This window comes from Anticarsia gemmatalis, chromosome 23 (assembly GCF_050436995.1).
Source record: "Anticarsia gemmatalis isolate Benzon Research Colony breed Stoneville strain chromosome 23, ilAntGemm2 primary, whole genome shotgun sequence".
Classification (NCBI taxonomy): Eukaryota; Metazoa; Arthropoda; class Insecta; order Lepidoptera; family Erebidae; genus Anticarsia; species Anticarsia gemmatalis.
In genome coordinates, this window is record NC_134767.1 from 7156881 (window position 1) to 7182962 (window position 26082).

Consider the following 26082-nt stretch of genomic DNA (forward strand, 5'->3'; position numbering starts at 1 on the left):
TTGTAGTATTTTTGCCTTCAAATAATGCTTATAAACTGTTTCAATTAAGATACACAAAAAGAGCCCAAAATTATCATTTTAAACGAATAAACGACTAATCTATATAAACTAAATATTGGACAAAAATCTTAGTATTTGTTTTAACTGAATCAAACTTGGTTGTGTCAACATGAAGTTACTTATCTTTACAATATTAATACCGGCTGTTTTATGGATTACCGAAGCACAAATACCTTTGGAAATACTCGAAGAAGAAGACTGTGTTATCCCTCGTTTGAAATTTAACTACCAAACGTCGATATATCATCTCTTGGTATTGTCGTACAAAGCAGTGGCTCTCCACAGCAATGTCAATTTCGTATTCTCTCCCACATCAATCTGGATCATGTTGGCCGCAATAGCCGAGGGAGGCGACGAAGAAACGCAAAAACAGTTATTCAGACTCCTAAATCTACCAGATGATCGGTGTTTACGACAGAAGTACTACAAAATAGCGACTTCAAGAACCATTCAAGCTCATGATTTTAGTTACGTAGAAACCCGTGCTTTACTCATTGATGATAGCTTGTCTATCAATCCAGGCTGGTTGGACTTTGTGTCAAAGAATCATCTTCTAGATGTTTTGACAGCACCGATTAAATCGAATCCCGAAGTCACGATATCCGAGATCAGAAGAGTCATGGCAGCCGACGTGCCTAGACTTGACTTGAGTGGAAATTCCGTACTCCTTAATGCTGTCGACTATAACGCACTCTGGGCTACAGCATTCGCTGATGCTGTTATAGAACGATCTCCGTTCTTCAATACAGAAGGAGAAATAATCGGTTCTGTGGATCTAATGCGAGTAAAACGCCGCGCCAAAATGGCCTACCTCAAAAGCTTGAACGCAAAAGTTTTGGAACTGCCAATTGGTTTCAAGAACCGTCATTCAATGTTCTTTGCAATTTTCATGGATACAAAACAGCTGACGAGAGCCGTGGCTAAGATGAAGAATAACGTTATATTTGAACTGTTAGATTCGCTGAAGGAAAGTAAGGTGCCTATTGATATAGCGATACCTCGTGTTGAAATCACCGGTCAGGTGGATTTGAAGACTGTGCTTGAAGACCTTGGAGTGAACAGCCTTTGGACTGACCCAGATGCAACACAGTAAGTTCTTTTACTCTCTCTATCTGCGTAGTTACAAGTAATTATGTTGTCGGGACTAACAAATATCATCCATCCAGTCGCTAATTCGATATGAGTAGATCATTCGTTACTCGTCCCTCCAATACCTACTTAATTAATAAGTATATCAATAATGTTTAATCCTACAACTCTTATCTCATAAAGCATTAAATTATACTCAAGCCAAAATATAATTAAAAATCTATCACAATATATCACAGACATCAGTAATTTATATTTTAATCAAACGTTAATTTAGGTGCACAAAGCCCACGTATTGCTTTGTCATCGATACTGAACGCGTAACGAATATCTCTTCAACCCGATAACATAAACTGGATCAGTAGAATCACGATCGATTTGCAAGATTTTATTAGCGACGCGAACACGAATTTAAATTTAGTTCGACAAATCTGGTTTTGTGGATGAAAATAAAGCTTGTTTTGCTTTTTTGTGCTGCTAGTCAATAGAAGCTCATGTCTATTCTACTAGTGTATTTAAAATTTGAGACTGTATCAGTAAATTTATATTTTATTTGTTTGCTGAATGCTTTTGCATGTATTTTAGCACACAAATACTTTTTAGCCTTAGTAACACGTAAATAGCAAATATACCTTTAGAAAAAGGAGTGTTTTTGTAAGCCCTGAAACTGTATAAACAAGAATATTTTATTTTCAATCCGTTACTGTCCCACTGCTGGGCAAGGGTCTCCTCCCGAACGGGGGAGGGGCTAAATTCTAGGAAAAGACATTGCTTTGAAAATTATTCAATAACTAAATACGACTCCAACCACAAGTAAGAGCAAAATAATTTACCAATACTTTTTTTATACCAATCCCGCACTTAGAATTGAACTTGTACAATCTTTAAATAATTTCAATCCAGGTACATATCAAGCCCTCCAGCACTTCCCAGCAGCTACCTTCAACGGACCACGTTAACCCTGGACAAATACGGCATAGCACCTCCACCCCTAGAAGTTCCAGCCCCTGAGACTGATTCAGGACTTGCTCCAGAAGTAGGAACAGACTTCATAGCCAACCAGCCGTTCTTTATAGGCTTACTTGATACAGAAACTTATACGCCTTTGTTGACTGTCGCGTTTACTACACCTACTTATCGTTAGGTGTTATGTAGATGGGGTCAATAAATGTGAATTTTGTATGTTTTCTTTTGTATTTTATTGAAATGAATCGTATATTATATTAAGATTCAAGAATTGTTGTTTTATTTGGTACAGATTTTGGGATAAAATAAACTTGCCTAAAATATAAATGTGTTGCGGATTAAAGTATTCAAACAATAGTTTTAGTTATAAGATGATATGCAAAAATAAATAAACACCCATCAACAGGCTGGCATACATATATACTTCAATTGTATCACGCAGTCGTGTAAACAGATAAAAACTAAAACATATTTAATTTTAAACAATTTAATAAAACTTTACATATCGATCGGGTGTGGCTTCTTATGCCTTTATTAAAGTTTTTTTCTCAACGCATTTAACATCCTAGTATTAACATATAATTGTGATACATTCAAGCTATTTAACGTCCATGTGGCCTAGAGAAAGCCCCAGCAAACAAGCAAGTGTGAGTCCTTGTATCAAACAGCGCAAACATAAAAGGCCTATCAGCTATGAAATTATGGCCGACTGCTGACGCAATACCAGTCGCTGTGTTGGTAGCCATGTCGACGAGGCCCGAGAATATACCTTTGCCTGATGATGGAGTGGGTTCCACTCCGTTACTGTCTAACTTTACGGAGACACGCTGGATTAGACCACCTGGCATCGCCGGTGGGTGGGATACGTAGCTGCAATGAACGGAAAATAGATGTTATTTTAACAGAAGAGTAAAATGTATTATCTTGCTGTTTTTTATACCTATTGCTACTAAAATTACACCATTTGTAATAAAGACTTTTATTTTGTAACTCTCGAAGATTCTATAAACATATTATTTGTACAAATCGCTAACATCCAAAACTGTAAACGCATAAAATATTATGTTCACTATAAAATAAAAGAAAAGTAAGCTCGTTGGCGGTATTTTCAAATTCAACGATAATATATTATAGTCAAAATTAAAGTATTAAGGCCAGTTTCGAAGCTTATGGATAAGTCGGATAACCTATCCGGCAGATAAAGTGTCAGTAAATGTATGACAATATTACAAGAGAAACGATAAAAATGTAAAACAAAATTAGCTAAGAGTGAAATAACTTACCTAGTAGCAGCAGGATCTCTCCAAAACTGGGTAATACCAACATCTTCTAAAGCAGGTTTCACATCGAACTCCGAGGACATCGCAAACCTTGGAATAGTGATCTCTACAGGCACGACACTCAATTGCAACGCCGAGAAAATCTCAAAGATGGATCCCAAGAACATATTGATCGCGTTCTTCAAGATATTATTACCAGTGCTCACGGCTATCAGCATGGTGTACCTGCCGTCAGCTCCAACCGGTAATTCTACAACCTTCGTACTCATAAACGGAACGTGAGCTAAACGTACTCGTTTCTTTATCTTCATCATGTCAACTGTTCCGATCTGTTGACCCATATCGTTGAAGAACGGAGCTCGGTAGATGCTTGAATCAGCGAAAGCGGTCGTCCATAATCCATGGTAGTCCAAAGAATCCAACAGGACGGAATTGCCTCTCAAAACAATGTTAGATCGAGTTGCCAAGAACTGTTTCAAACGCTGGGAAGTAGCGTCAGGATTAGCCTTTATAGGAGCAAACGCAACATCTAATAGACCAGAATCTTTGACAAATTTCGCCCAAGTGGGATTCACCATCAAACCTTCATCTAGGATCAAACTACGGCGTCGGTCAAGGCTGACGTCTCGGCCCGGCCCTTCAATATGTAACGCGATATCGTAGTAATTATTGCGTATACACTTCTCCCGAGGTAAAGAAAGAGAGGTGAATAGCTCATTCTGGATTGAAGGATCAGCACCTTCAGCTAAGGCAGAAAGAGACAGCCATATCGTGAATGGTGAGAAGACGAAATGATTATCACTGCGGGCAGCAACTTTTGCGTATAACGCTTTGTAGAAATCATTTTGTGCTTTGCGGTAATTGTCAGTCACGTCTTTTGAACACGGGTCGGTTTTACCACCTCCGAAAACATTTCCAAACAAATCTCCTAATATATTTTGGCTATAAACGCCATGTGCAATGCACAGGGCTATAACAACGACGGGCAATCTCATTTTGCTATGAACTACTATTAAATTCAATCATTTTCTCTTATATACTTGGTCACACATTTAAAAGATAGGTTTATCAGTGTCATTAGAAAATACTTAATTGCGTGTTTGTGGTCGTAGCTGTTATCTTCAAACGGTTGCCGTTTACCGCTAATTGTTATTGGTTTGCTAATAAGTATTACGTTTTGAAACAATTAAGGTAGTTTCGTTAGAGTTCGGTTTGAAAAGGACTTTTGTTATATGAGTTTGATGTTGTGTTTTGGGAACGGTGGTTTGATCGGATTAGTTAACCGTTTGTATTTTAAATACTTTACTTCTCTGTCAACAAATAATGTTTGAAATAGTCTGATTGTTGCTTAAAGGTCTTCTTTATCAAGTTATTAAAGTTTAAAACCGGCTCAAATTTATTAAGGCCGCCTGGATATCAATTGGCTTCACATTGTCCTAAAATATTTCACCATGGATTATCAAATTCTAATTAGAAATGGTACAATTAAAATACATTAGTATACATTTTATTGAATTATTTTATTATTTTCAATTCATATTATTATGACACTTCTAAGTACCCATACTTAAATACTATACTTCAAATTATAAAATAATACCTGTATGTCATTATTAAGTACACAAAAACCTAACTGAGCAGCATATTTGCAAAGCAATAAAACAATAGTTAATTACATATTATATAATAGAATACGGGAATTGACGCGAACACACATTAAATCTTGGACTGCCTGTCTATTTAGTCAGCCTGCGACCACGGCTATTGCAACTTGCGCCAAAACGTCAGGTACTCCTAGTTAAAATGCGTATTCGCGTTAATTCCCGTATTCTATTCTATTATATTAAAAACATTCTACTCGAAAAGTTATGAACAATTAATAATGTGGCGAAATTCGTATTTCAGATTAGTACCTAATTCAACTGTGTTACAAAAGGTCTTTAGAAATATAATTTAATATTAAAGCTACCTAATTATTATGATATGATGTATTTTTTACTAATTTGGTTAATGATTTACACAGATGTACATAATATTATATCTTACACTTTTTTGTTACTTAAAATATAATTTAAACTTTAGTACTATGTTATATTTAGATCAATGATCACAATGTTCTATGAACATTTAAAAACATTTAGAAATACACCAAAAAGCCCCTGCAATAATACAATTTTTAATTGTTAATTTGGTAAAACATTATTTTCATAGCACAATCTTAAAATCATAATAAATAGTACTAATTGACTATTATACTAAACAAATGCTTGCACTTTCATATCTATTGACAAATAATATAATAAAACATACATACAAATAAAACAAATCATCGTTTCCTTGCAACTAAAAGCGCCGTTATTCATTGACTAAAAACAAAAACAAATATCCACTATGAGTGAAATGAAAGCAATTATACTGTTTAACTGTCTAAAGTAACCGATAACTTATCCGATGGATAAAGTGATTGACAGCAAACGAATACCTCATGTTAAGCTAATCAATACTTATTTATCGACCATCAAAATGACAATAGAAATTTTTATACACTCACTAGCTGACCCGCACAACTTCGCTTGCGTCACATAAGAGAATGGGTCAAAATTTTCCCCGTTTTTGTAACATTTTTTGTTGCTACTCTGCTCCTATTGGTTGTACCGTGATGATATATAGCCTATAACCTTCCTCGATAAATGGTCTATCTAACACTGAAAGAATTTTTCAAATCGGACCAGTAGTTCCTGAGATTAGCGCGTTCAAACAAACAAACAAACAAATAAACTCTTCAGCTTTATAATATTAGTATAGATATGTATATAGCAACGCCTGTTAAAGCGTATACGCCCGTATACGCTATCGATTGGAATCCAACGTATACGTGCTTATACGCACGTACGATTCGCCTCGTACGAGTTTCAAAGTTCTTGACGCGTACACTAGGATGATAGAGAAAAAACTTATAATCATATCTTTGAAATTTTTATTTGGTTATAATATATTTCTATTGCACCTTTTTTAAATCACTTAGCTTGCAGTTATTTACTTAATTTTATTTAACTCTAACAAAAAATAAATTAGCTTCTTAGCAGCATTTGAGAGTTATTTAAAATTAGTAATTTCTCACCCTTTGGTGTACATATAGTTATTCAAGTATTAACTTAGAGACTCTCCGGTCAAAACAGCATATAAATTATTCTATTATTATTACTTAACTAGGAACTATAAGATCACAATTATTTAATAATTTCTATAGTGGATAAAACGTGTACAAGACTACATCTGAAACAAAAAAAACCTCTAATTAGTATTTATTTCATTTAATTTTATCATATTATTAAGTGGTCAACCTAGTGTCAAAGTTGTCCAAGCCGCCCGAGCAGCCATTGACATGGCTTAACGATTGTCATCTTAATTGACAATAACCGGAACTGACTTTCAACGTGCCCTCCGAAGCACGGAGACGTTCAGTTCAAATACATCCGTCTATGGAATGACCGCGCTAATGGTTACTTAACCCACAGATCGTATACCGACCGGTGAGTGCAACTGACTATGAGTTATATCAATATTTTCTCGAAACAGGTACATAAATTTTCAGTAAACGGTGTAAAATAAAGTTAATTAATTCATGAAACCGCTACAAAAACAATATTTCCTCGAAAAGAACACAGTAATTTTCAGTAAATGATATATGAAAAAGCTTTCATCAACAAATTAAATTTATCACACCTGCTTATAATTACAATAAAATTTCCTCGAATAAGCTACAGCAATTCTCAGTAAAGTGTGTAGTCATACGATAACTGCTTATGATTTCTACGAATCTAAGCAATTAATACACATCTAGCTGAACGCAATTAACTTTAGTACCTACTTGTTTACAATGTACAGTTGTACACGGTTTATAGAACACGAGTAATTAAGACAAAATGCCAGAATAATTGTTATAGTAAGTGTCTGTTATATAAATGTAACTAAACTGTTAAACCAATTTGGATGAAACTAAAAAAATGATCATATGAATTATTGTGGTTTGAGGCCAAATATCTTAAAATGTACTCTGTTTCATGTACCTTATCAATTCAAAATAAATAAATCCACTGAATCTATAATAATATACATGTAACATTACGTTTATTCCCGAGATACTTTGACTCGGCACAAAATTTTAGGTAAATCGTTCAAGCTATTTAGGCAAAACTTATCAGTCAGACTGACAGTCTTCGTTTAATATAATTAGTAGGTACTTATTTGGCATGTTAAACTGTTCTATTTCTTTATCCAAACAGAGCCACAGGTAAAATGTAGTAGAAAATAATAATAAAATATTTTAAACATATTTACCATGTCCAGGTATTTTTATGTTCATAGACTCGAATGCTGTCATATTTCTTATGTACACTCCAGTGAACACATTCTGAAAATAATATGATATTTTATTAAACAAATAGACTACCCTTGTGGCGCAGTCGGTAGTGTATTCGACTACTGATCATGAGGGTTCGTTTCCCGATTTTTCTGTCAAGAAGTTCTCAAATATTGTCGGGTCGGTCGAGTAAGGAAGCTGAGGTTGTACACTTTCGTGATTCGTAGAGAACGCGTGTACAATAATTTATCTAGATTACAATAAAGAATTCTTAGTAACTTCAAGATAAAATATCTCTGTTAAACAGGCCACTGCAAGTTAAATAACCCAGCGGATTATTGATGATCAAAATTTCATATACTTCATACCTCCGCCAGCCGCAAATCTTGCATACAAGACTCTCTACTGAGTTATCGTACTATAATAATAGACTTACCAAAATAGTATAAGGATCTGTATTATTAAGTCCGTAAATCTTTGGTGAGAAGTAGATATCTCTTTCAAATATGTCCAAGTTTACGTACGCGAACGAGAACGCAGGGTACGCGTTCCCTTTTAACGGTTGGTGGGGCTTTACGAATATTATCACGTCTCCGTCTGTCTGTAAAAAACGAAAATAAAGTACAAGCAAAATTCCTTGCATTTATTTCTTCTGACGCTGTGTCAAATTTCTGGCGAAGTTCTGATAGATTTTGTATTGATTTCGAATATACTTTTTCTTTTATGCATTCCCAGTAAAAAATATCTACTGGATTTAGATCGGGAGAACGAGGAGGCCATAAAATTGTACCACTGCGTCCGATCCATTTGCGAGGATACTCTTCGTTCAAATAAAAATAACATTTTTAATGGCAAGAAAAGTGGCAAGTATTATACCATTTTGAAATCTTGATTAAATGCGCCAACTTTTGAAATAACTTGCCAAGGGTAGTGTAGTACATTTTTTTTTCAGTATGAAGCGACAAAGTTGACTAACGATATTTTTGAGAAAGATGACTCACTAAAACTTAACCTTTATTTATTAAATTAACAATGTTTTGTGCATTAATTTGTTATACGATTAATAGCATATTTAATTAAGATCACGAAATTCAAAAAAACACAGCGAAATTGTGACATTGGTGATCACAGGACTTGAAAATGCGACCAAGGGTGTGGAATTTCAACTTTTTTGAAAAGTGTCTATTATTGCTGAACTAAGTGATATGGAATTTTTTTTTTATTTTTCCTATAACCGGTATGACTTGGCCTTTCATCCTGTCTCGGATTATCGTTGAGTTTTGGGACACCCTGTATATGTATGAACTTGTAATAAAATCAATGAGTACACGGTTCATAAGGTTTGTTTCAGTGAGCTCGTGAGGTACCGAAATATCGAGCTTTTTTGTGTAGAGAAAAGATTTTATTACAAGTTCATACATACTATAATGCGCAAAGACTTTTTCTCCAACCTAATAGTAAGTGTCGTACTTTATTGAATTGAGTCACACAGTTCAACCAATTGCGCAAGAGTTAATAAAAAACAACACCTACCATATATGGTTTAGCCATAATCCCAAGTTTATCCTGGCCAATAGCCATAAGGTTTAAATTCAGTAACAATTTCCTTTCATACGGCGTTATCTTGTTCATATCACAGCTGAGCAGTAGCGGCGCTGACCACATCGCGTAGACGGCTATGTGGACGCGGGTCTGACCGTTACTTAGTGCACCTGTACCGAATATTAACTGGAAATTGAGAAAAGAAAACAGTGATTATTTAAATCCATATATATAATTTTGTATTATCTGATAATACGGGAAAATGTATACCACATGTTTCAATAATAACCATTACATAAATAAATTTAGTTGTCATTAATCGAACAATACAAGGTTTCCCTAAAAACATAAAACTCCCACCGCAACTTGAGGTCTCATTTCCTACTTTGTCACAATTTCTCTACCAATCCTAGTAATACTTCGATACTTTACTTACATAACTGGTCCAATACCAGGTCATTCACATGAAGTATTACATTTTTTTTACATCAAACTAGTGACTTCATCTATTCCTAGTATCACCTCTCTTGCTCTCTCTCTGCCTCCCCTAGATTTCTTTCTCTCTCTGTCAATCACTGTGTCTCTCTACACTCGTACACACGTATACGTATACGTACACATCTCACACTCACGTACTTTCAGTCATACTGAATTATCCTTCTCCCTTTATTATGCTACATATATGCCTGCCTTCAAATACACTATTTCTCACCATATCCGGGTCATTCCATCGCCCAGGTCCATGGTACGGCGCGATCTTTTCATAGTTCTCCACGTAGAAGTGTATGACGCCCATGATCGACGTCCACGACATCACCACGTCGTGATAGTTGCGCCATAAGTTACAGTACTTCGCTACTTTTCCTACGTCTGGCTGAAACACAATAGTAAAAGTAGATTTAAACCACTGCTGTCCAATTCCATCCCATTTCAATCCCAAAGGATCCCCAAGAAGAGAGACACTTTCAAGTTTTAAAGCTATCATATTGAAAAATGCGTGCTGGAGATTTATAGGCTCGTAACTCGGTCATGCAGGTCCGATAGGCAGTCGCGTGTAAATAAATATTAATGGACAACTCACACACGGTCATTTGATTCAAAACTAAGCAGAGCTTGTACTATGGTAACCAAATAACTGTAACATACTTAAATACTTCTAAATATATACTTAGGTATATAGATAAATTGACAACTAGGCTCAACACAAATACTCGTGCTCATCACCACTGCGCAGAAGTGCAGTTAATATACTATACTGGTATTAGGCTTTATCCGGCGATACTGGAAGCCAACTCCAACATACTTGGAAGAAAGGCAAGGTATGGAACACGGATATATCAGTTGGATAAATTAAATAAGAACATATTGAATCTCTTACCTCGTTATCGTGAACGAACTTTATGTAGTACGGCCAACTGCATGAGTACACTATGGGTCGTCCTGTCTCGTTCAAAGACTTGCCCAATGATATGTAGGCTGAAAACAAATTGGAAAGATGATTGAATCATTTTTAGGAGTACTCAGGATTCGCTTCAATTATTTAGGTAAGTGGCACCATATATTTCTTTTAAAGATAATTCCCGCTCTAAGAATTGCTCTTGTTTCCCGAGTCTTTTGCAAACAAACAAACACCTGACTTGTCCCGGAATCCCACTAAATATATATTATATTGAGCGTGGGAATCGATCCTGTGACCTTCTAGCGTAACGTCGTGACGCAAGTTATAACCACTGTTCCACTGAGGCGGTCTGAATTGATGCCCATATGGAACTGAATAATATTAAATTTAACAACTTAAAGTGTACTTACTTTGTGATTTATTAAAGTCAGTCACCATTAAATGTCAGTGTACTGAGAATCAGTGCTATTCTCGTAAAATTAGTGCAGCTAACATCTTTAAACTTACCAGTCTTAAGATAGTTTTCTGTCACAAAACATCCATCCACCTTCAGATAGTCAATATCCCATTCTGCAAACGTCTTGGCATCAACTTCAAAGTATCCTTTAGAGCCGGGGAACTTCATGCAAGTGATCGATGCTATGTTGGTGTACATACCGAACTTGAGACCTCGGGCATGTATCTGAAATGTTAAGGAATTTCGTTTTGATTATTAAATCAGTTTAGTTGAATCAATAATGAACATGAATATAATATCCAGCTATTTTTTGTTTTAGGTTTAACTGTTAACTGTTGAATACCTATAAATAAATACATGTATCATTAGACAAATAATATATAGGAATATATTTCTAAATACATACTAATATAGATAAATTAACAACCAAGTTCAAAACAGATACTCATATTACTAATGCTCATCACACAAATGTTTTTTTTACTCTGTCTTTTTCTTTTGTCTCTGTTTCTGGGAATACCCACAACTTTGGCTGTTACTTTTGGTGAAGAAACTACATATTATGGTGAAGAAACTATAAGAATACTATATGACTATAATAGTAAGGTGCAAAATCAATAACTCAAGTTTCATAGTAAATCAGTTTTCTAGTTGCAAGTTAGCACATAATTAAGACCATTTATGAACTAATAAAAGTTTTAATTACTACATTAACAAGTCAAGAATACATTAAACAGGTGAAACAAAACAAAACAAAATTGATACAGACTGAACCAACAAGATATTAACATAAGATAATTATTATTTTTACTATTATTTGCTAAGTGAATGTACATGAGTTGAGCCAAAAATAACATGTTTTCTTAAGATTCCAGGTCTTGATTTATTTGTTCATTTATCACATGATTTTGAGACTCTAATGTGAATATATTTCTAGTAATAATACAATACAGCTATCCGGTTTGAGAGCTAAAGAGGTATATTGCTCTAGTCCCTAAAGAACTTGAACATGGATGAAAAACTGAGATTTTTAAACTTAACATAAAACATTTGAATGGTCCGATCCAAATCGGATCAGAAAACCTATAGAAATTATAATTTAAAATCTCTATGGTCCCTAAAGCTTTTACAGTTTACTTACGATATAATATTAGTCATTAATTATGCAATGATTGGTTTCTTCCCATCTGCCACCCCTGAGCTTGCTTACTATTGACCACAGGGGTGGTAAACGCTATCAGTGACAACCACCACCCGGTGGCAAGCTCACGGGTGGCAGATAGGAATAAACCCAATGAACCAGTTATGTCATACTAACATATTCAGCGAGAAACTTCATTCCTCTAGGAAACCTTTTTTTATCTGGTATTAGCTGTCCTCGCTTGCTTCTGTGTCTCTCAGCCCAGCAGTCATCAATAATTATGTACTCAAACCCAGCCTCTTGATAGCCTTGCTCATAGAAGGTGTCTGCTACTGACATTATTAGTTTCTCACTGAAAAAATAAATAGTGAGTATCAGCCTATGTTTTGAGATTGATCTATTGAGATTGGCTCAGGATCAGTAAATAGCAACTTAAGTAAGTCTTGAAAAAATTTTTCATTATAATAGTCTTGTCGGAGGAGCCACAGCCAAAGTAACAGTGTATATTAACAAAACATAGTTAATCCATCAGATTAGTAATGTTTTTAACAAATAAGACTTCTTCTTCTCACTACTATTTGAAAGAATTAGATAATAGTTGTTAAAGAATGGTCACTATTTTCTTTCAGTGTTAAGAAAGATAACATTACTGACACCGGTAAATGAAAAAGGAAATTATATTGAAGATATTTTCTCTCAAAGAACACAACTATTATCTTTTTCATTGCAGCATATCTTCGTTCAGAATAAGAGTCAAATAAAAAGCTTTAACGTAAAGAATGTATTATTAAAAATATTTTTCACAAGAAGCGTGGCACGATCATTTTCATTTCTTCGAGAAAATTGTGAGGAAATTAAAAGGAATGCTTACTTCAGGCATTTGTCGTTGCCTTTTTCACATTCAACGCCGCACATGTAGTAGCCCCATGACATCCATCCCATGGGAGGCGTACGAGCTAAGCCATTCTCCAGAACATCCACTTGGTCCAATATAAATGTGAAAAACAATAGAGAAAACACAATACGAATACCGAACATTTTAACAAGAATTTTCTTCAAATCGTATCGTACGCGACTTAATGCAAAATAGAAGTGAATGTTGTACGTTCATAATAATTAGTAAAATAATGACGTTTTCTTGCCACACACTACAATCCGCGCCGGTTCGCATAAAATGTCAGTTTTTATTTGTTTATTTTAATGTTTGTTTACAAGCGAAATACGGCATGTCAAAATATAATACGACTAACTTGCAATGGTCAGTGATACTGTTAGAAATATACTGCAGGAATTGAAGTTTCATTTAACTGGACTATACTTGTAGACATTTTGTACTTTGTTGTGTGAGCGAAATAGACATACCTTAAAGTAGTAAGTTAAAAAGAGATAGCATAATTTTATTGCAACGTGACTGTCACAGACATTTCGACGTGCGGGAAACGCTTCTTTTCCAAAACAAAATACCTACCTTACTGTCAAACTTTAAAAACATTGAATAGTAAAATGTAAATATTTTGTTAGGAAACGTAAAGTCGTTTAAAAACGCTCTAACTATAGGTGTTTCTAATAACGACTGTTGAAGTTAACAGCAAAGTTACCAACATTGTTCAGCTTAATTGCCTTCTGAAATGAGCATAACGCTGGCACGTAAATATTAAGATCTTGTTGCAATACTTTTCGTGTTTATATGCAACTAGCTGACCCGCGCAGCTTCGCTTGCTGGACGCAAGCGAAGTTGCGCGATAAGAGAGAATGGGTGAAATTTTTCCCCGTTTTTGTAATGTAATTACTGGTACTCCGCTCCTTTCGGTCGTAGCGTGATGATATATAGCCTATGTCCTTTCTCGGGTATCAAAGTATAGTAGTTTAGGCGTGATTGAGTAGCAGGCAGACAGACAGACAGAGTTACTGTCGCATTTATAATATTAGTATGGATATTATGGATCTTACACGTATCACATAGATGGTAATAAGGTACAGTGGTTTTTATCTTAGAAGGCTTAGTGTTCATTGGCGACATGGTGAGACAAGGGATTTTTAGGTGACGTTTATTTAAAACTTAGAACCTTAGGTAACCTAGGTAGTTAATAATATACCTATGTAGGTTGCAAAAAATCTAATCGACGTAACCAAACAGTACCGGCAGAAAACCAGATTTTTATCCCAATAATAAAACCAAGCGTGTCCAATGGAGAATGTTACCTAATTTTGATTTTTAGCACTCCATATTCACGTTTAAAAATAAAAAATACTGGTGAAAGAATCACTTCGATACGTCAATTAGTTTTCGATTTATAAGTAAAACAAGTTGAAACCGCACGACGCTAGCTCTCGGTGACGGTGTGACGTCACTCTACACTTGCTCAGTGTGGCTCACACAGTCCGCTTGCGGTCGCGCGCTCAATGCGTTGAAATTATTCCTAAATACTTTTAAAAATGTCCAATTCAAATACTAGGAAATCATATGTTGTTCCTAAATATAATTAAATTTTATGTAGGTAAGTATATAAGTAATAGTAATTAACTTTATCTTATAATGAAACAATTTCTAACCGGATTGATCGCGAGTTTATTGATTTTACTGTGGTAGGAAAAATGTAAAATCAATAAGTAAGAATGCGATTATTTCGGTTAAAAATTGTTTCATTATAATACGCAGTGATCGTAAATATCTAACATTATTACTTATTATACCTATGTAATATACTAGAAGCCGCCCGCGACTTTGTCCGCATGGAAACCCGTCCCGCGTAAATCCCGATCCTTCGGGAACTCCGGAATAAAAAGTAGTCTACGTGTTATTCTGGGTCTTCAGCTATATATCAAATTTCATCGTAATCGGTTCAGTCAAATTTGCGTGAAAAAGTAACAAACACCCATACATACTTATATACGTATGTACATACTTACATACATACATACGTAGATACATACATACATATACAAACATGCATACATACGTACGAACGTACACACATACGTACATACCTACATACCTACAATGACATATGTATGTCATTGTATGTATTACTTATGTACTTATGTATGTACATTTGTACATTCTCACAAACTTCCACATTTATAACATTAAGTAGGATTTCGGAGGCAACAAAACCTCTATTTGTTTCACAAATAATTCGCAACCATTATTCCATTTATTTTAGGTAGATTATCCGATTGCCCTTTTTCAAATCTTTTATCCATTTTATTAATCGAATAGTATTTACTATTATTATAAGTTATTTTATACATAAGCGGACGAAAAAACAATAAAATACTACGCAAGCTATTACACCTACAACAGCGATTGGCGACTTAATACTAAGCGGGACGCGGCCCGCGCGGCGCGGTAAAGTAGTATGACGTCACAGCCGCTCACGCGGCTGTTAGCGGGACTCGATATTTTTCGAAACTTTGAATGCTTATAAAATCAAAACTATTTGGTATTTTTGACTAAAACAAAAACTAGTTTATATGTATACATACAGGCTATACTGTGTCAAAATTTAAAGCGATTTGGCATAGGTACCTAGTAACATTCTCCATTAGAAAAAAGTTGCGTATCCAAAATTTCAGAACGGCAAACAAAGCGGCCGGTCTAGGGGTCAACATGAAACGCGGGATATCACGTAGCCTCCGATCGAACGAAATAAAACGTAAACTGTAGTCAATCGACACGATTTAAGTAAAGTAGTAAGTTTAGTAAAAGTAAATTTTAGTAAGTTAAGTTTATTTACTGAAGGGAGAAGGCCCGCGTGTTATTGTCGTTGCCATGGTTACTATAGGACTCGGCTAACAAAAGTTAAACAAATAAATCGGCAAAACAAATGTTTTGTTAACACAATTTCAGGCTTTCGTTAATTTAGTACCTACCCACTAATCTGTTGGTTTCGTGGCCAGTGCTTGCTTTTGACATTATTTTGGTGTCAGGAAAAAATATATTCTATCTTTGGCACACATGATAAAGGTAGGTAGGTACTAAATACCTATTAAGATTTACTTACTTATCTTTTATAAGCGGCGTGTCTTTAAATACGACAGTAGGCACCTAATAGGTTTATTCAGAGAATCTATCTATAAGTATATGATATAAATAAAGGTAATTCTATTGTTTCATTGGTATTGGTTTAATTGTCATAATTTTCGAAGCGAGGCAGTAAAACAAAAGAAACTTCTTTTGTTTACGCGCAGTAGGTACCTACGTTAATTAAAAAAGCTTTTGAGTCAGACACAAGCATCGACTGGTTCAGCCTTGTATTGCCATTGTAGATTTATAAAGTTTCAGTATCCGTATCTACTTAGGTACTTATCAGTTTAATGTTCATATTTTCTTAATACTCTTTCTGTTTTATGACAAAATATTGTCATGTTCATAAATAAGGGTGAAGACACTGGCATCTGTAACACAGCTTAGGCTAGCATAGATGTGAGGACAATGTGTGGATATTGTAACAGATTTTATGTCAATAAAATATTTTTGATTTGATTTGATTTTGATATCCGACTATAATGGCAGACAGTGCTTTTTTGTTTCTTCCTAAAATTTTCCTTTTTCTGTATCTAGTTTATATCACCTAAAACTATCCGGTTGTAGGTCTAAGTTTTAGTTTTATACCTAAATTTTACTATAGGGCAATCTGTTCCGTAGATATCTAGAACAGGTTTAGTATATCAAAAGCATTTCAACTGTAGTAAACTATATTGTTTAACATTTTACGAGTAGGCCTAGACCGACATAGTTTGGATTGTATTCCGATGATTTTACGAGGCTCTAAAACTATAATAGTAGCTAGTTGTAATTACAAGTTATTTCTCTATCGCTGCAATCATAAGATTAGGTAAAGGTCTTATCCCCGGTTTCTGAGGTACATTTTTAACAGTAGTTTATCTTTTCAATAGCGTTTAAACTTATATGAAAAAAGAAATGCTATTAAATAGATAAACTACCGATAAATGTACTCGGACACCAGGCATTAGTCTCACGACTGACGGATACGTGTCGAATAGCATAATTATTCGCCAGTATTGCCAGAAAATGTAATTGATAACTTCACCGAAACTTATTCAGATGTAGTAAATCCGATCATTAATAAAAAACACTCTTTATGTATTAAAGGACTGCTTTTTTCAGACACTAATGCCTGTTCACCGTTTGATACTATAGTATACTTAGTTGCTGCAAGCTGCATCAATGGCATCTGCTTGAAGTAACCTACTTACGTTCAAGAGCAACAATTCTCTAGAGCAATAAAACCAAAATACTTTATGTCCTCATCGTCACAAACAATACAAATCCATTCTATCGCCTCAATATTAGACGCGGCAGTATTCCCAGTGAATCATTGAGAGCCTCTCGTCTTATTTACGTTTATGTTGATAGAAATGTACGTTTAGCTGGAGATAAGTAATCCAATCGAAAACTTTAAATGGGAATCGCAAAATTCTCGAGCTCTGAAGTTGGGTGCGGGCTTATTGTGAGCGGGTGGGGTGAAACATAAACTAGTAATAAAAAGCAGTGAGCGTGTATAACCTTTGAATTAAACTAGCTGCGTTTAGACAATAATTCCTGACATAGCTGATTCAGTCACTTAGCGACTAGTATACCTACCCAGCACCGAAACGTCAGGCATTCTACGGTAAAAACTATGTTCTCGTTAATTCCCGTATTCTATCATTAACTTAATATTATCGTAAAAATATGCCCACGTAACTCAGCTCAAACAAACAGTTGTTCCTCATTCCACAGGGGTTTTATAAAACGCTTGCCTCTTAGTAGCCTTTGTATCGATGAGCATATAGTAAAGACTAATACAAAAACACTTTTATTACAGCTTAATGCAATCAAATCACATTTCAAAGAAAATAGCTAGCAATTCAAATAAATAAATTAAACCCATTAATGTCCCACTACTGGGCAAGGGTCTCCTCCCGTATTGAGAGAGGGGTTAGGCCTTGAGTCCACCACGCTAGCAATTCAACAATAACATAATTTCAAATCGCTACCGCTCTATCGCTCTCAGTAATACATCAGGTTACGTAACGAACTCCAGACGGAATGTTTTCAGTCAACGCCGATGGCTAAAGTTGTGTGATTGATTAATGTTTGTACGGAAGTCTTACCTACTCGTTTAATAACGAAGATCTGAGCCAGACCGATATCCCTCGTCTAAACTTTTATGTCTGGCCTTTAAGCTTTTAAATAATGTAGTTTGCTGACTGACTGATCCGAGTTTTTTTCTCTATTAGCGGTAAAATAAATTTGCTCCCCGGGAAAGCGTTAACGGGATGTTTTAACTACAACGGCCGCTACAGACATGATATATGTATTGACTTACGTAAATACATAAAGTCCCTCTTTTTACCATGAGGGTAAGAAAAGTCCAGCGAACCAATTGCTGGGATTCCTAGAAACTTCTTTTGCTTTGACAATTATTCATCTTGTCATACAGACTTATGACATCTCACCTCTATATGTTTGGATGTAAAATTTATCTACCAATGCGGCGATAGTACATAAACAAATAATCATTAAATTTTAATTAGTCCATTAGCAGTACAAGATACAGAATTTTCCTATACATTTTTAAGGCATTCCTCAACAAGTACTAAAGCAATACTCAGAAACCTGTACCCTGATCCCTGGAGAGCAGCAGCCAGTTTATTCCATTATCTGAGATGCCGATGACATGTTTGCGCCACGTCCCCTGCGATGCTCCGCACTGTTCAATGTGATCTCACTTATTGATTTTGTGTTTGTCCTCCATGGTACAGTGTCGAAGTGTTGATTTAAGGTCTCCTAGGTATAAGTGAAACGTTCGGGTAGTAAATGTATTAATATTGGATGAGCTAGAGACAATTGTTCGGTTTGAAATAGGGTATGTTGAAGCTATTGTGAGACCGTATTCATGACACATACAAAACTTCAGGATGCGAGCTTGTGATCTCAGATTTAATAAACTGTACACACACATGTACTTCTTTAAATTCTTTTTTTTTGTATAATTTGTGTACAGCTGAATTTTGAGGAATAACAAATATAAATAGATCCCTAAGGATTAGGAACGTCTGCAAATACGAAGATTGAAATTATAACCCCGTTTCCTATTGTTTACTTCTGACAACAGTTGCTCCGCTGTGGTATTATTTCATACCACAACATGCAGCTTTAAGGTTTAAGATGGGGTTCTAACAGTTTCTTTCTCTGTTGTGCAGGTCAGTCGTGGCCCTTGTGTAGTGATGGGCTGCGATGGCATGGCGTAGTGGTGAGATGGCTGGTGCGCGGGTGGCGCCGCTCGCCGCGCTCCTCGCCGCGTTCGTCGTGTCGGCCACCTCGCGAGCGCCCACGCAGGACCCGGTGCTCTTTGAAGCGGCTTTTCAAGGTAACATTTCCTTTTTACTGTGGTTTACTTTTATAGATTTACCCTCTTATTCATAAACACACTATAAACCTATTTTAGTTAAAAAACTACTATGATATGTTTCCTCTTTTTCATTTCGCTATGGAGGGAAAGAAACAAAACACTTTATAAGCCTTTCATAAGTTCATATATTTTTATGAATAAGAGGGTTAGTCTAGATCCTTCAAGTTACCTGCAAAGCATAGAAAATGACGTAACTGGTGAGGATTAGAACAGTTATTAATCAGGATATTTGAGGAAAGGTAATTATTTCCTAAAGAACCAAAGGCCCTTGTAATTGCTGAGACAGACGCTCTTGGCTCTTTTTCACATATAGAAGAAGGAATTCGAAGAACTTTTTGAACTGCAGCACGTTCATAAGTTTCGGTTTCTATAGAGATTAAATTAGTGGTGTACTTTGTCCCGTACTTTATATGGAATAAATGTAGAATGTGGCTTGTATCGTACAGAGAAACGTAATATCCTTCAGAAATCAATCATCTTTACAGCAACCGCTATAAACCATAACGAACATCTGGCTAAGTCCTAAAGGTTCCTACAACTTATTCATGTGACGTTACATCTTTGTCTCACGATCTCCATAAAACGTGTTTACGTATGTTTACTAACGTTATAGCCTTACCCACATAAAACACGCATGAATTAGCGTCTGGTTACGTTATAACAGGTGTTCCTACAGTACTTACATGGTATACTGTTTTATGACGTCACGAAATTACTGAGAACATGTTTAGTTGTTTTAATCGCCTACTGCTGTTCAAACAGTAACGATACTTAAACCACGCCCTCTGGTGGAACGACAGGGTAACTTAATCTTACCTGCGACCGTAAGTTTAAACTATAACATTTCTTGTTAATACAAAAATAATGCCATGGTAAGCAGAACATCCCTCGGCTTGCTTGGACAGTCATTAAATTGGTATTCCGTGGGATACCTTATCGTGATTAGACCTCCTCGGCTTATCTAAAAACATACGGTGGCATTCGTAACGTCAGCTTCCATGCAGTGGTGCTACGGGATCTCCTGAGAAACGTAATTCAATGAGCATGATGGTTCTAAAACGTGGTTGGCAGTATTTTTTACATCTTTAATGGATCCTATTCGATATTTTATTGGACTTGTCAAACTTGGTGATTCAATCTAAGTTATACTTACTTAAACCTAGATTTTTAGTTCTTTACAGCTTACTTCTATCATAATTATATCGTCCGAATCTTTCCAAAGTTATGTTCTCTGTCCCATCAATATGGTACAAGTTACCAACTTTAATTAAAACTAGTGAAGTTTTGGCAAGCGACGTAAAAACTTTGCCAAGATCCAATATGTTGTAAACTTTCAGCACCTCATGCTGTTATACGACCTCGTATTGGTCGAATTATAAGCTTGGAACACATCTTAAACTCGTAAGTTTTATAGTAATGGCAGTGTTAAAAGGATACTTAATACTTACATGATGATTATTATTATACACGTGTAATCAGTACCGGGATTCTCTACCACTATTTGCATTCTCTACAACTGGCTAGCTGTCGAAAAATGTTGTATGACAACCGGTTCAGCGCCTCTAGCGGGCGTTGTAGAAACTATTTTTGCAATACATTTTAAATGTCAAACTCTCGATACTCGAAAGTACCGACTTTAAAGAATTGCGCTACAAGTAAAGATAATATGAAAAATATCTTCTCAATAGATGCGAAACCAAAAATACGGGAAGAAACAGAAAAAGTAAACGGTGGTGTTGGTTTAATTTATTTTGCTCATTATGCTTATTAAATTACCTTCTGCGAAAGAAAGACACACACTTCAGAAAGCTAAAAGCAAACACATTTATTAATTCCGTCTTACATCGAAAACACTGACCTCTTACAGAGGAATTTTAATTAAAAAACATCAATGTCGGAGGTATGCACCTTTTAAACAAGCACCGTCGGGATCTCTCGCTTCGCAGTAAAATAAATGCTCAGCAATATTTTCCTTCTCTAAAGAAATCGCAAAACAAATGCCCAGACCTTGCAATTTCAACGGCACTTCTCCACAATCGTAGCGGTCGCTTTCAGGGGTGTATTTAAGAGTACCCTCGTTCATTCATAAGTCAACGGGTCTCTGGATTAATTGTTCCGTACAAAAAAACATCGAGACGGAAGGAAAACTTCAACATAATTACGCAACAACGGCTCAATCCCGTCGACGACTTATTATTTGCCTAATTTCTCAATCGGAATACCAATGTAATTTGGACGCAAACGCCTTTTACGCGGCATGTTCTGTTTAAAATTAGGTAATAGGTATGTAAATGTGTTTTTTTTATGATTTTGCTCGTCGTGTCTGATGTTAGCTAATCCTTGAGCTCTTTCGCGGAGGGTAGACGTGAATAATCCACATTTAATTATGTTCCCGTCCCGCAGGAACGCGCGGCTTAACAAAAGTTTGAACGCAAACATTGAACATTTTTAATCAGACCACTATAGCCAGTTACATTTCAGCGGTGTTCGTAGTTTATTTTTTTAAATAGGTTATAGGAACAAACCTTTTTTTACGTAAATAAAAGGATGTTCAGATATCAAAAACGATTGCTTGAATTTTGAGATCGTTTTGAATTCAATATCGCAGAACTCGGGCTTTTCATCTGAACTCATATTTTTTTAGGAAAGTGTGAATGTAAATGGAACTTATATTTGTAGAAACCTCAGCTTCTTTCCTCTTTCAATGTTATTTTTGGTGCGGTCATTATTTTTCGATGTTATTCGAACAAAAAGAGCGATGTAGGTCATTGTCCTTCACAATCCATAGGCAATATACGAGTAACATTTACAAATTGAAAGCAACAACCTGAAGATTAAATATAGATTATTTACCGGTATAGGAAAAAATACAAGTAGCTTTTTACATTTTTTGACACTTTAACTGGCAGCTAGGCTACCCGGCACTGCCATTTATTACTTTCGAAAGTGTTATATTGGTACCTATCTATACATCAATATTTATAAAATTGTAAACTGTAATTAACATCCTTTCATAGCTGAAAACCAATACTACGATCTGCTAGTAAAATTCATTCCTCTTAAACCGACTCTCACAAATCATCAATCATTTTACCGTTGTACAAACACTTAACAGACTAACGGGGCTATTCTGAACGATGGATAGGAAATAAAGCGAGCTCGTATGGCCAATAAAACCTCGCCGTGTTCACTTCAATGGACACAGGCGGGGCGGGTCGTAAAGAATCCTTGAATCCTGTTGAAACTTTTCTGTTCTCTCAGCGGACTGTACCACTTGTAAGAGGAGATAGTAAATGTGCCGATTGAAAAACTATGAAAATTTTGGATGTAAGGCTCTAAATTCGGTCTTTACACTTAGTTGAAATAGTTATTTAAATCAGTAAATGAGTTAGTAAATTGGTTTTTATTGGTTTAAAGTTGAGCAACGTGACAGTTGCCAATACAAATTTCTTCCGAAACTGCCTGGAAATTTGTAAATCACTTAAAAAATACAAAAGTTGCATATCAAGTAAATCACAGAATCAAAGTGGCGTTTACTCGTATCTAATTCGATTCAAAGTTAGCTGTATATAAATTTATACATTACACACTGAAAGTATAATTTGAACAACCTATACCGATCACAATATACTGATAGGAAAAGAAAAACTAAGAATCCTATCGATCCAATATATCAGATTATTTATACCTCGTGGGAGAGCTTTAACATGATTTTCGTTCATCGTTCTAGGATCCAAGTCTCTTACCGCGTAATCTAATATATGGTACGTTTTAGTGGACACTACCAGTAGGGCCACAGAGTAAATAAATACTAGTAAAGCGGCGATCACGCCAATTTTGTATTAGAACGAGAACAGTAACCCGCCGATTAAAATCCTCCACTCCGCTATAGTTGGGCCATTTCAAACGTGCGAAGTACGTCATGTTATATTATCGGGCTCTCTCGCTCGCACCTACTCACTGTCCTATTTCTGTCATTCTTTTAATTATGATGCCACCAAAAACATTCTGTAAAAACCTCAAGTCTCGCAGCTCAGTCTTTCTGGCGTAAAAAGTGGTGAGATCTATATAATACCAAGTCGATTAATCTATTTCGTCTCTACTTAAAGGACCTGCTGTCTTAAGTTATAACATATGTTATTATCACGCCAGTATTAAAAATATTTTACGTTTAAAACAAATAGATCGACTTGGCCATCGCATGATTTGTATGTATTACACTACACAGCACGACGAGTAGTTAAATGCTCTCGAAATTTTAATGGCGAATTTGTGTTTTCATGCGATGACCAAGTCGATCTATTTGTTTTAAACGTAAAATATTTTTAATACTGGCGTGATAATAACATATGTTATAACTTAAGACAGCAGGTCCTTTAAGTAGAGACGAAATAGATTAATCGACTTGGTATTATATAGATCTCACCACTTTTTACGCCAGAAAGACTGAGCTGCGAGACTTGAGGTTTTTACAGAATGTTTTTGGTGGCATCTCACTTCTTTTTGTAGAACGAACATAAGTGCAATTTGTATGGAAATACGTTTTTTCTTATAATTCAACATATTTTCCTATGGGAATGTCGTTTAGTTTCATGGGCTAAACACCCTTAGCCACCCTATATCCCGTCCCGTTATGCCTCATATAGTAGGTACCTATCTACACCTATTATTTATTATTTTCTACAGTAATAATGATTCATTAACTGCAAATGTAACTTTGTATAATCTTATACATTTATAAGAGATTAGAAAGTTATTGTTGCAGTTAGTGTATTTAAAAAACTAAACCGAAAATAGAATCGAATTTTTAATCTCGAGTAAATATTTCAAGCCAGACTCGACAATAGATACTCAATCTTTTTTAAATTAATCAAACTTGTTTTTAAATTAATAAATTTATCTATAAATATATAAAACTCAAAGGTGTTTGACTGACCTAGATTTTAGACCGATCGGGCTGAGACTTTGCATGCAAAGAGCTACAATGACGTTAGTATCCCCTAAGAAAGGATTTTAATAGATTTCATCCCTCAAGGGATAAAATAGGGAATGAAAATTTGTATAGAACTTTGTAAATTTTGAACCGATTGGACTGAGTCTCGCATGCATAAAGCTATTATGACGTAGGTGTCCGCAAAGAAAGGATTTTAACAAATTTCACCTTTAAGGGGATAAAATAGGTGTGAAAGTTGTAGAAATCTTTTAGGATTTTCGACTGATTGAACTGAAATTAATCTAGATCCCCACATAGGATACTTTTAACTATGGCAAAACTTTTTGACTGCGACAAAGTCGCGGGTGGAATATAGTAATATACTTATTATTAGTGTTCTTTCTTTCATCGTGGTATTTTCGACCAATTTGGTATATTTATTTTTTAGATTTTGGTACTTAAAGAGATGTCCAATCATGTGATTTTCGTAATCTTTACATAATACATACAAGGGACACGAGAAGGGTCTGTTCAACCCAGGCAACTGAACAACCTTTCTCTAGGAACATAAGTCCAATTTGTATGGAAACACGTTTTTTTCCATATTTCAACATCTTTTCCTATGAATGTTGTTCAGTTTCATGGGCTAAACACCCTTAAGTTATGCTTCATATAGTAGGTACCCATCTAGACCTATTATTATTATTATTTTCTATTACTACAGTGATAATGATTTACTAACTGCAAATGTAACCTTGTAATCCTATACATTTATATCGGATTACAAAGTTATTTATGCAGTTAATGTATTTAGAAAACTGGACCGAAATTAGAAAATATTTGAATTTTCCCATGATTAAGACACTAAACCCTATTTGTATTCTAAATTTGAAGCTTCTATGTTTGCTAGAAGTACCTTATACTTTTGATGATCGGTGAGTCAGTGAGTCAGTGAGTCAGTGAATCAGTGAGTGACAAAATTCAGAAACTTTAACAAGTTGTTATTCTTAAACTACTGGTTCAAATTTACTGAAATTTTAAATATACCGTGTTTATACAATGACTGATTAGTTGCTGCAAATTTAGGCTTCTTGTTTTATCCACAACGAAATTATAGGGGTGTCAAAAATAGCCCGAATTGCTTCGAGAAAAGGATGGTACGGCCGTGCCGCTTTTTTTTGCTCGACTTGCGGGGGCACTTCCGTGCCCCCAGATATAGTTCCTTATAGTTCGCACGTTTCTAGTGGTCAGAGTATAACACACATAGCGCCTATATTCAGGACTTCAGGATTTGAGAGGCTTACAGGTCTTATCCGTATACATAGACAGTTAAACTCGATCGAGAAAAGAAAATTATTTAAAGGGTAATTGCCAACTGTGAGTTTTATAGTAGGTACGTGCAGTTTGACTATAACATGTGTTTTAGTAAAA

The 26082-nt window shown here is 35.3% G+C and overlaps 4 protein-coding genes across 4 annotated transcripts in view; 2 read left to right on the forward strand and 2 right to left on the reverse strand.

The window, feature by feature from the left end:
• SP2353 (EGF like, fibronectin type III and laminin G domains protein pikachurin) overlaps positions 1–26082 on the forward strand; it is a 198208-nt gene that overhangs the window by 93418 nt on the left and 78708 nt on the right. The window contains exon 2 of the mRNA XM_076130043.1: positions 19510–19676. Within this exon, the coding sequence (XP_075986158.1) occupies positions 19544–19676 (133 nt within the window). The 5' untranslated portion in view covers positions 19510–19543. The remainder of the gene's footprint in view (positions 1–19509; positions 19677–26082) is intronic.
• On the forward strand, positions 2–2293 carry LOC142983002 (uncharacterized). The gene is made up of 2 exons (XM_076129762.1): positions 2–1149; positions 2053–2293. The coding sequence occupies exons 1-2, from the start codon at positions 170–172 to the stop codon at positions 2291–2293; spliced, it is 1221 nt and encodes a 406-aa protein (XP_075985877.1). The 5' UTR covers positions 2–169.
• LOC142983139 (iripin-3-like) lies at positions 2338–4400 on the reverse strand. Its single transcript, XM_076130003.1, has 2 exons — positions 3399–4400; positions 2338–2985 (listed from the first exon to the last, which is right to left on the reverse strand). Exons 1-2 carry the CDS (start codon positions 4388–4390, stop codon positions 2718–2720), a joined length of 1260 nt encoding a protein of 419 aa, XP_075986118.1. The 5' UTR covers positions 4391–4400; the 3' UTR covers positions 2338–2717.
• Positions 4904–13475, reverse strand: LOC142983086 (alpha-N-acetylgalactosaminidase-like). The gene is made up of 9 exons (XM_076129909.1): positions 13169–13475; positions 12475–12649; positions 11207–11381; positions 10679–10776; positions 10013–10174; positions 9292–9486; positions 8195–8359; positions 7737–7809; positions 4904–6671 (listed from the first exon to the last, which is right to left on the reverse strand). The coding sequence occupies exons 1-9, from the start codon at positions 13333–13335 to the stop codon at positions 6640–6642; spliced, it is 1242 nt and encodes a 413-aa protein (XP_075986024.1). The 5' UTR covers positions 13336–13475; the 3' UTR covers positions 4904–6639.

What these genes read in the sequence shown, in the direction of transcription:
- LOC142983002 (XM_076129762.1), top strand. Translation starts at nt 170, where the DNA reads ATGAAGTTACTTATCTTTACAATATTAATACCGGCTGTTTTATGGATT. An exon ending in ACTGACCCAGATGCAACACA is followed by an intron (nt 1,150 to 2,052) that starts GTAAGTTCTTTT and finishes ATTTCAATCCAG; the next exon opens with GTACATATCAAGCCCTCCAG.
- LOC142983139 (XM_076130003.1), bottom strand. Translation starts at nt 4,390, where the DNA reads ATGAGATTGCCCGTCGTTGTTATAGCCCTGTGCATTGCACATGGCGTT. An exon ending in AGAGATCCTGCTGCTACTAG is followed by an intron (nt 2,986 to 3,398) that starts GTAAGTTATTTC and finishes CGTTCATTGCAG; the next exon opens with CTACGTATCCCACCCACCGG.
- LOC142983086 (XM_076129909.1), bottom strand. Translation starts at nt 13,335, where the DNA reads ATGTTCGGTATTCGTATTGTGTTTTCTCTATTGTTTTTCACATTTATA. An exon ending in GGCAACGACAAATGCCTGAA is followed by an intron (nt 12,650 to 13,168) that starts GTAAGCATTCCT and finishes TTATTTTTTCAG; the next exon opens with TGAGAAACTAATAATGTCAG. An exon ending in GATGGAATGACCCGGATATG is followed by an intron (nt 9,487 to 10,012) that starts GTGAGAAATAGT and finishes CTCAATTTCCAG; the next exon opens with TTAATATTCGGTACAGGTGC.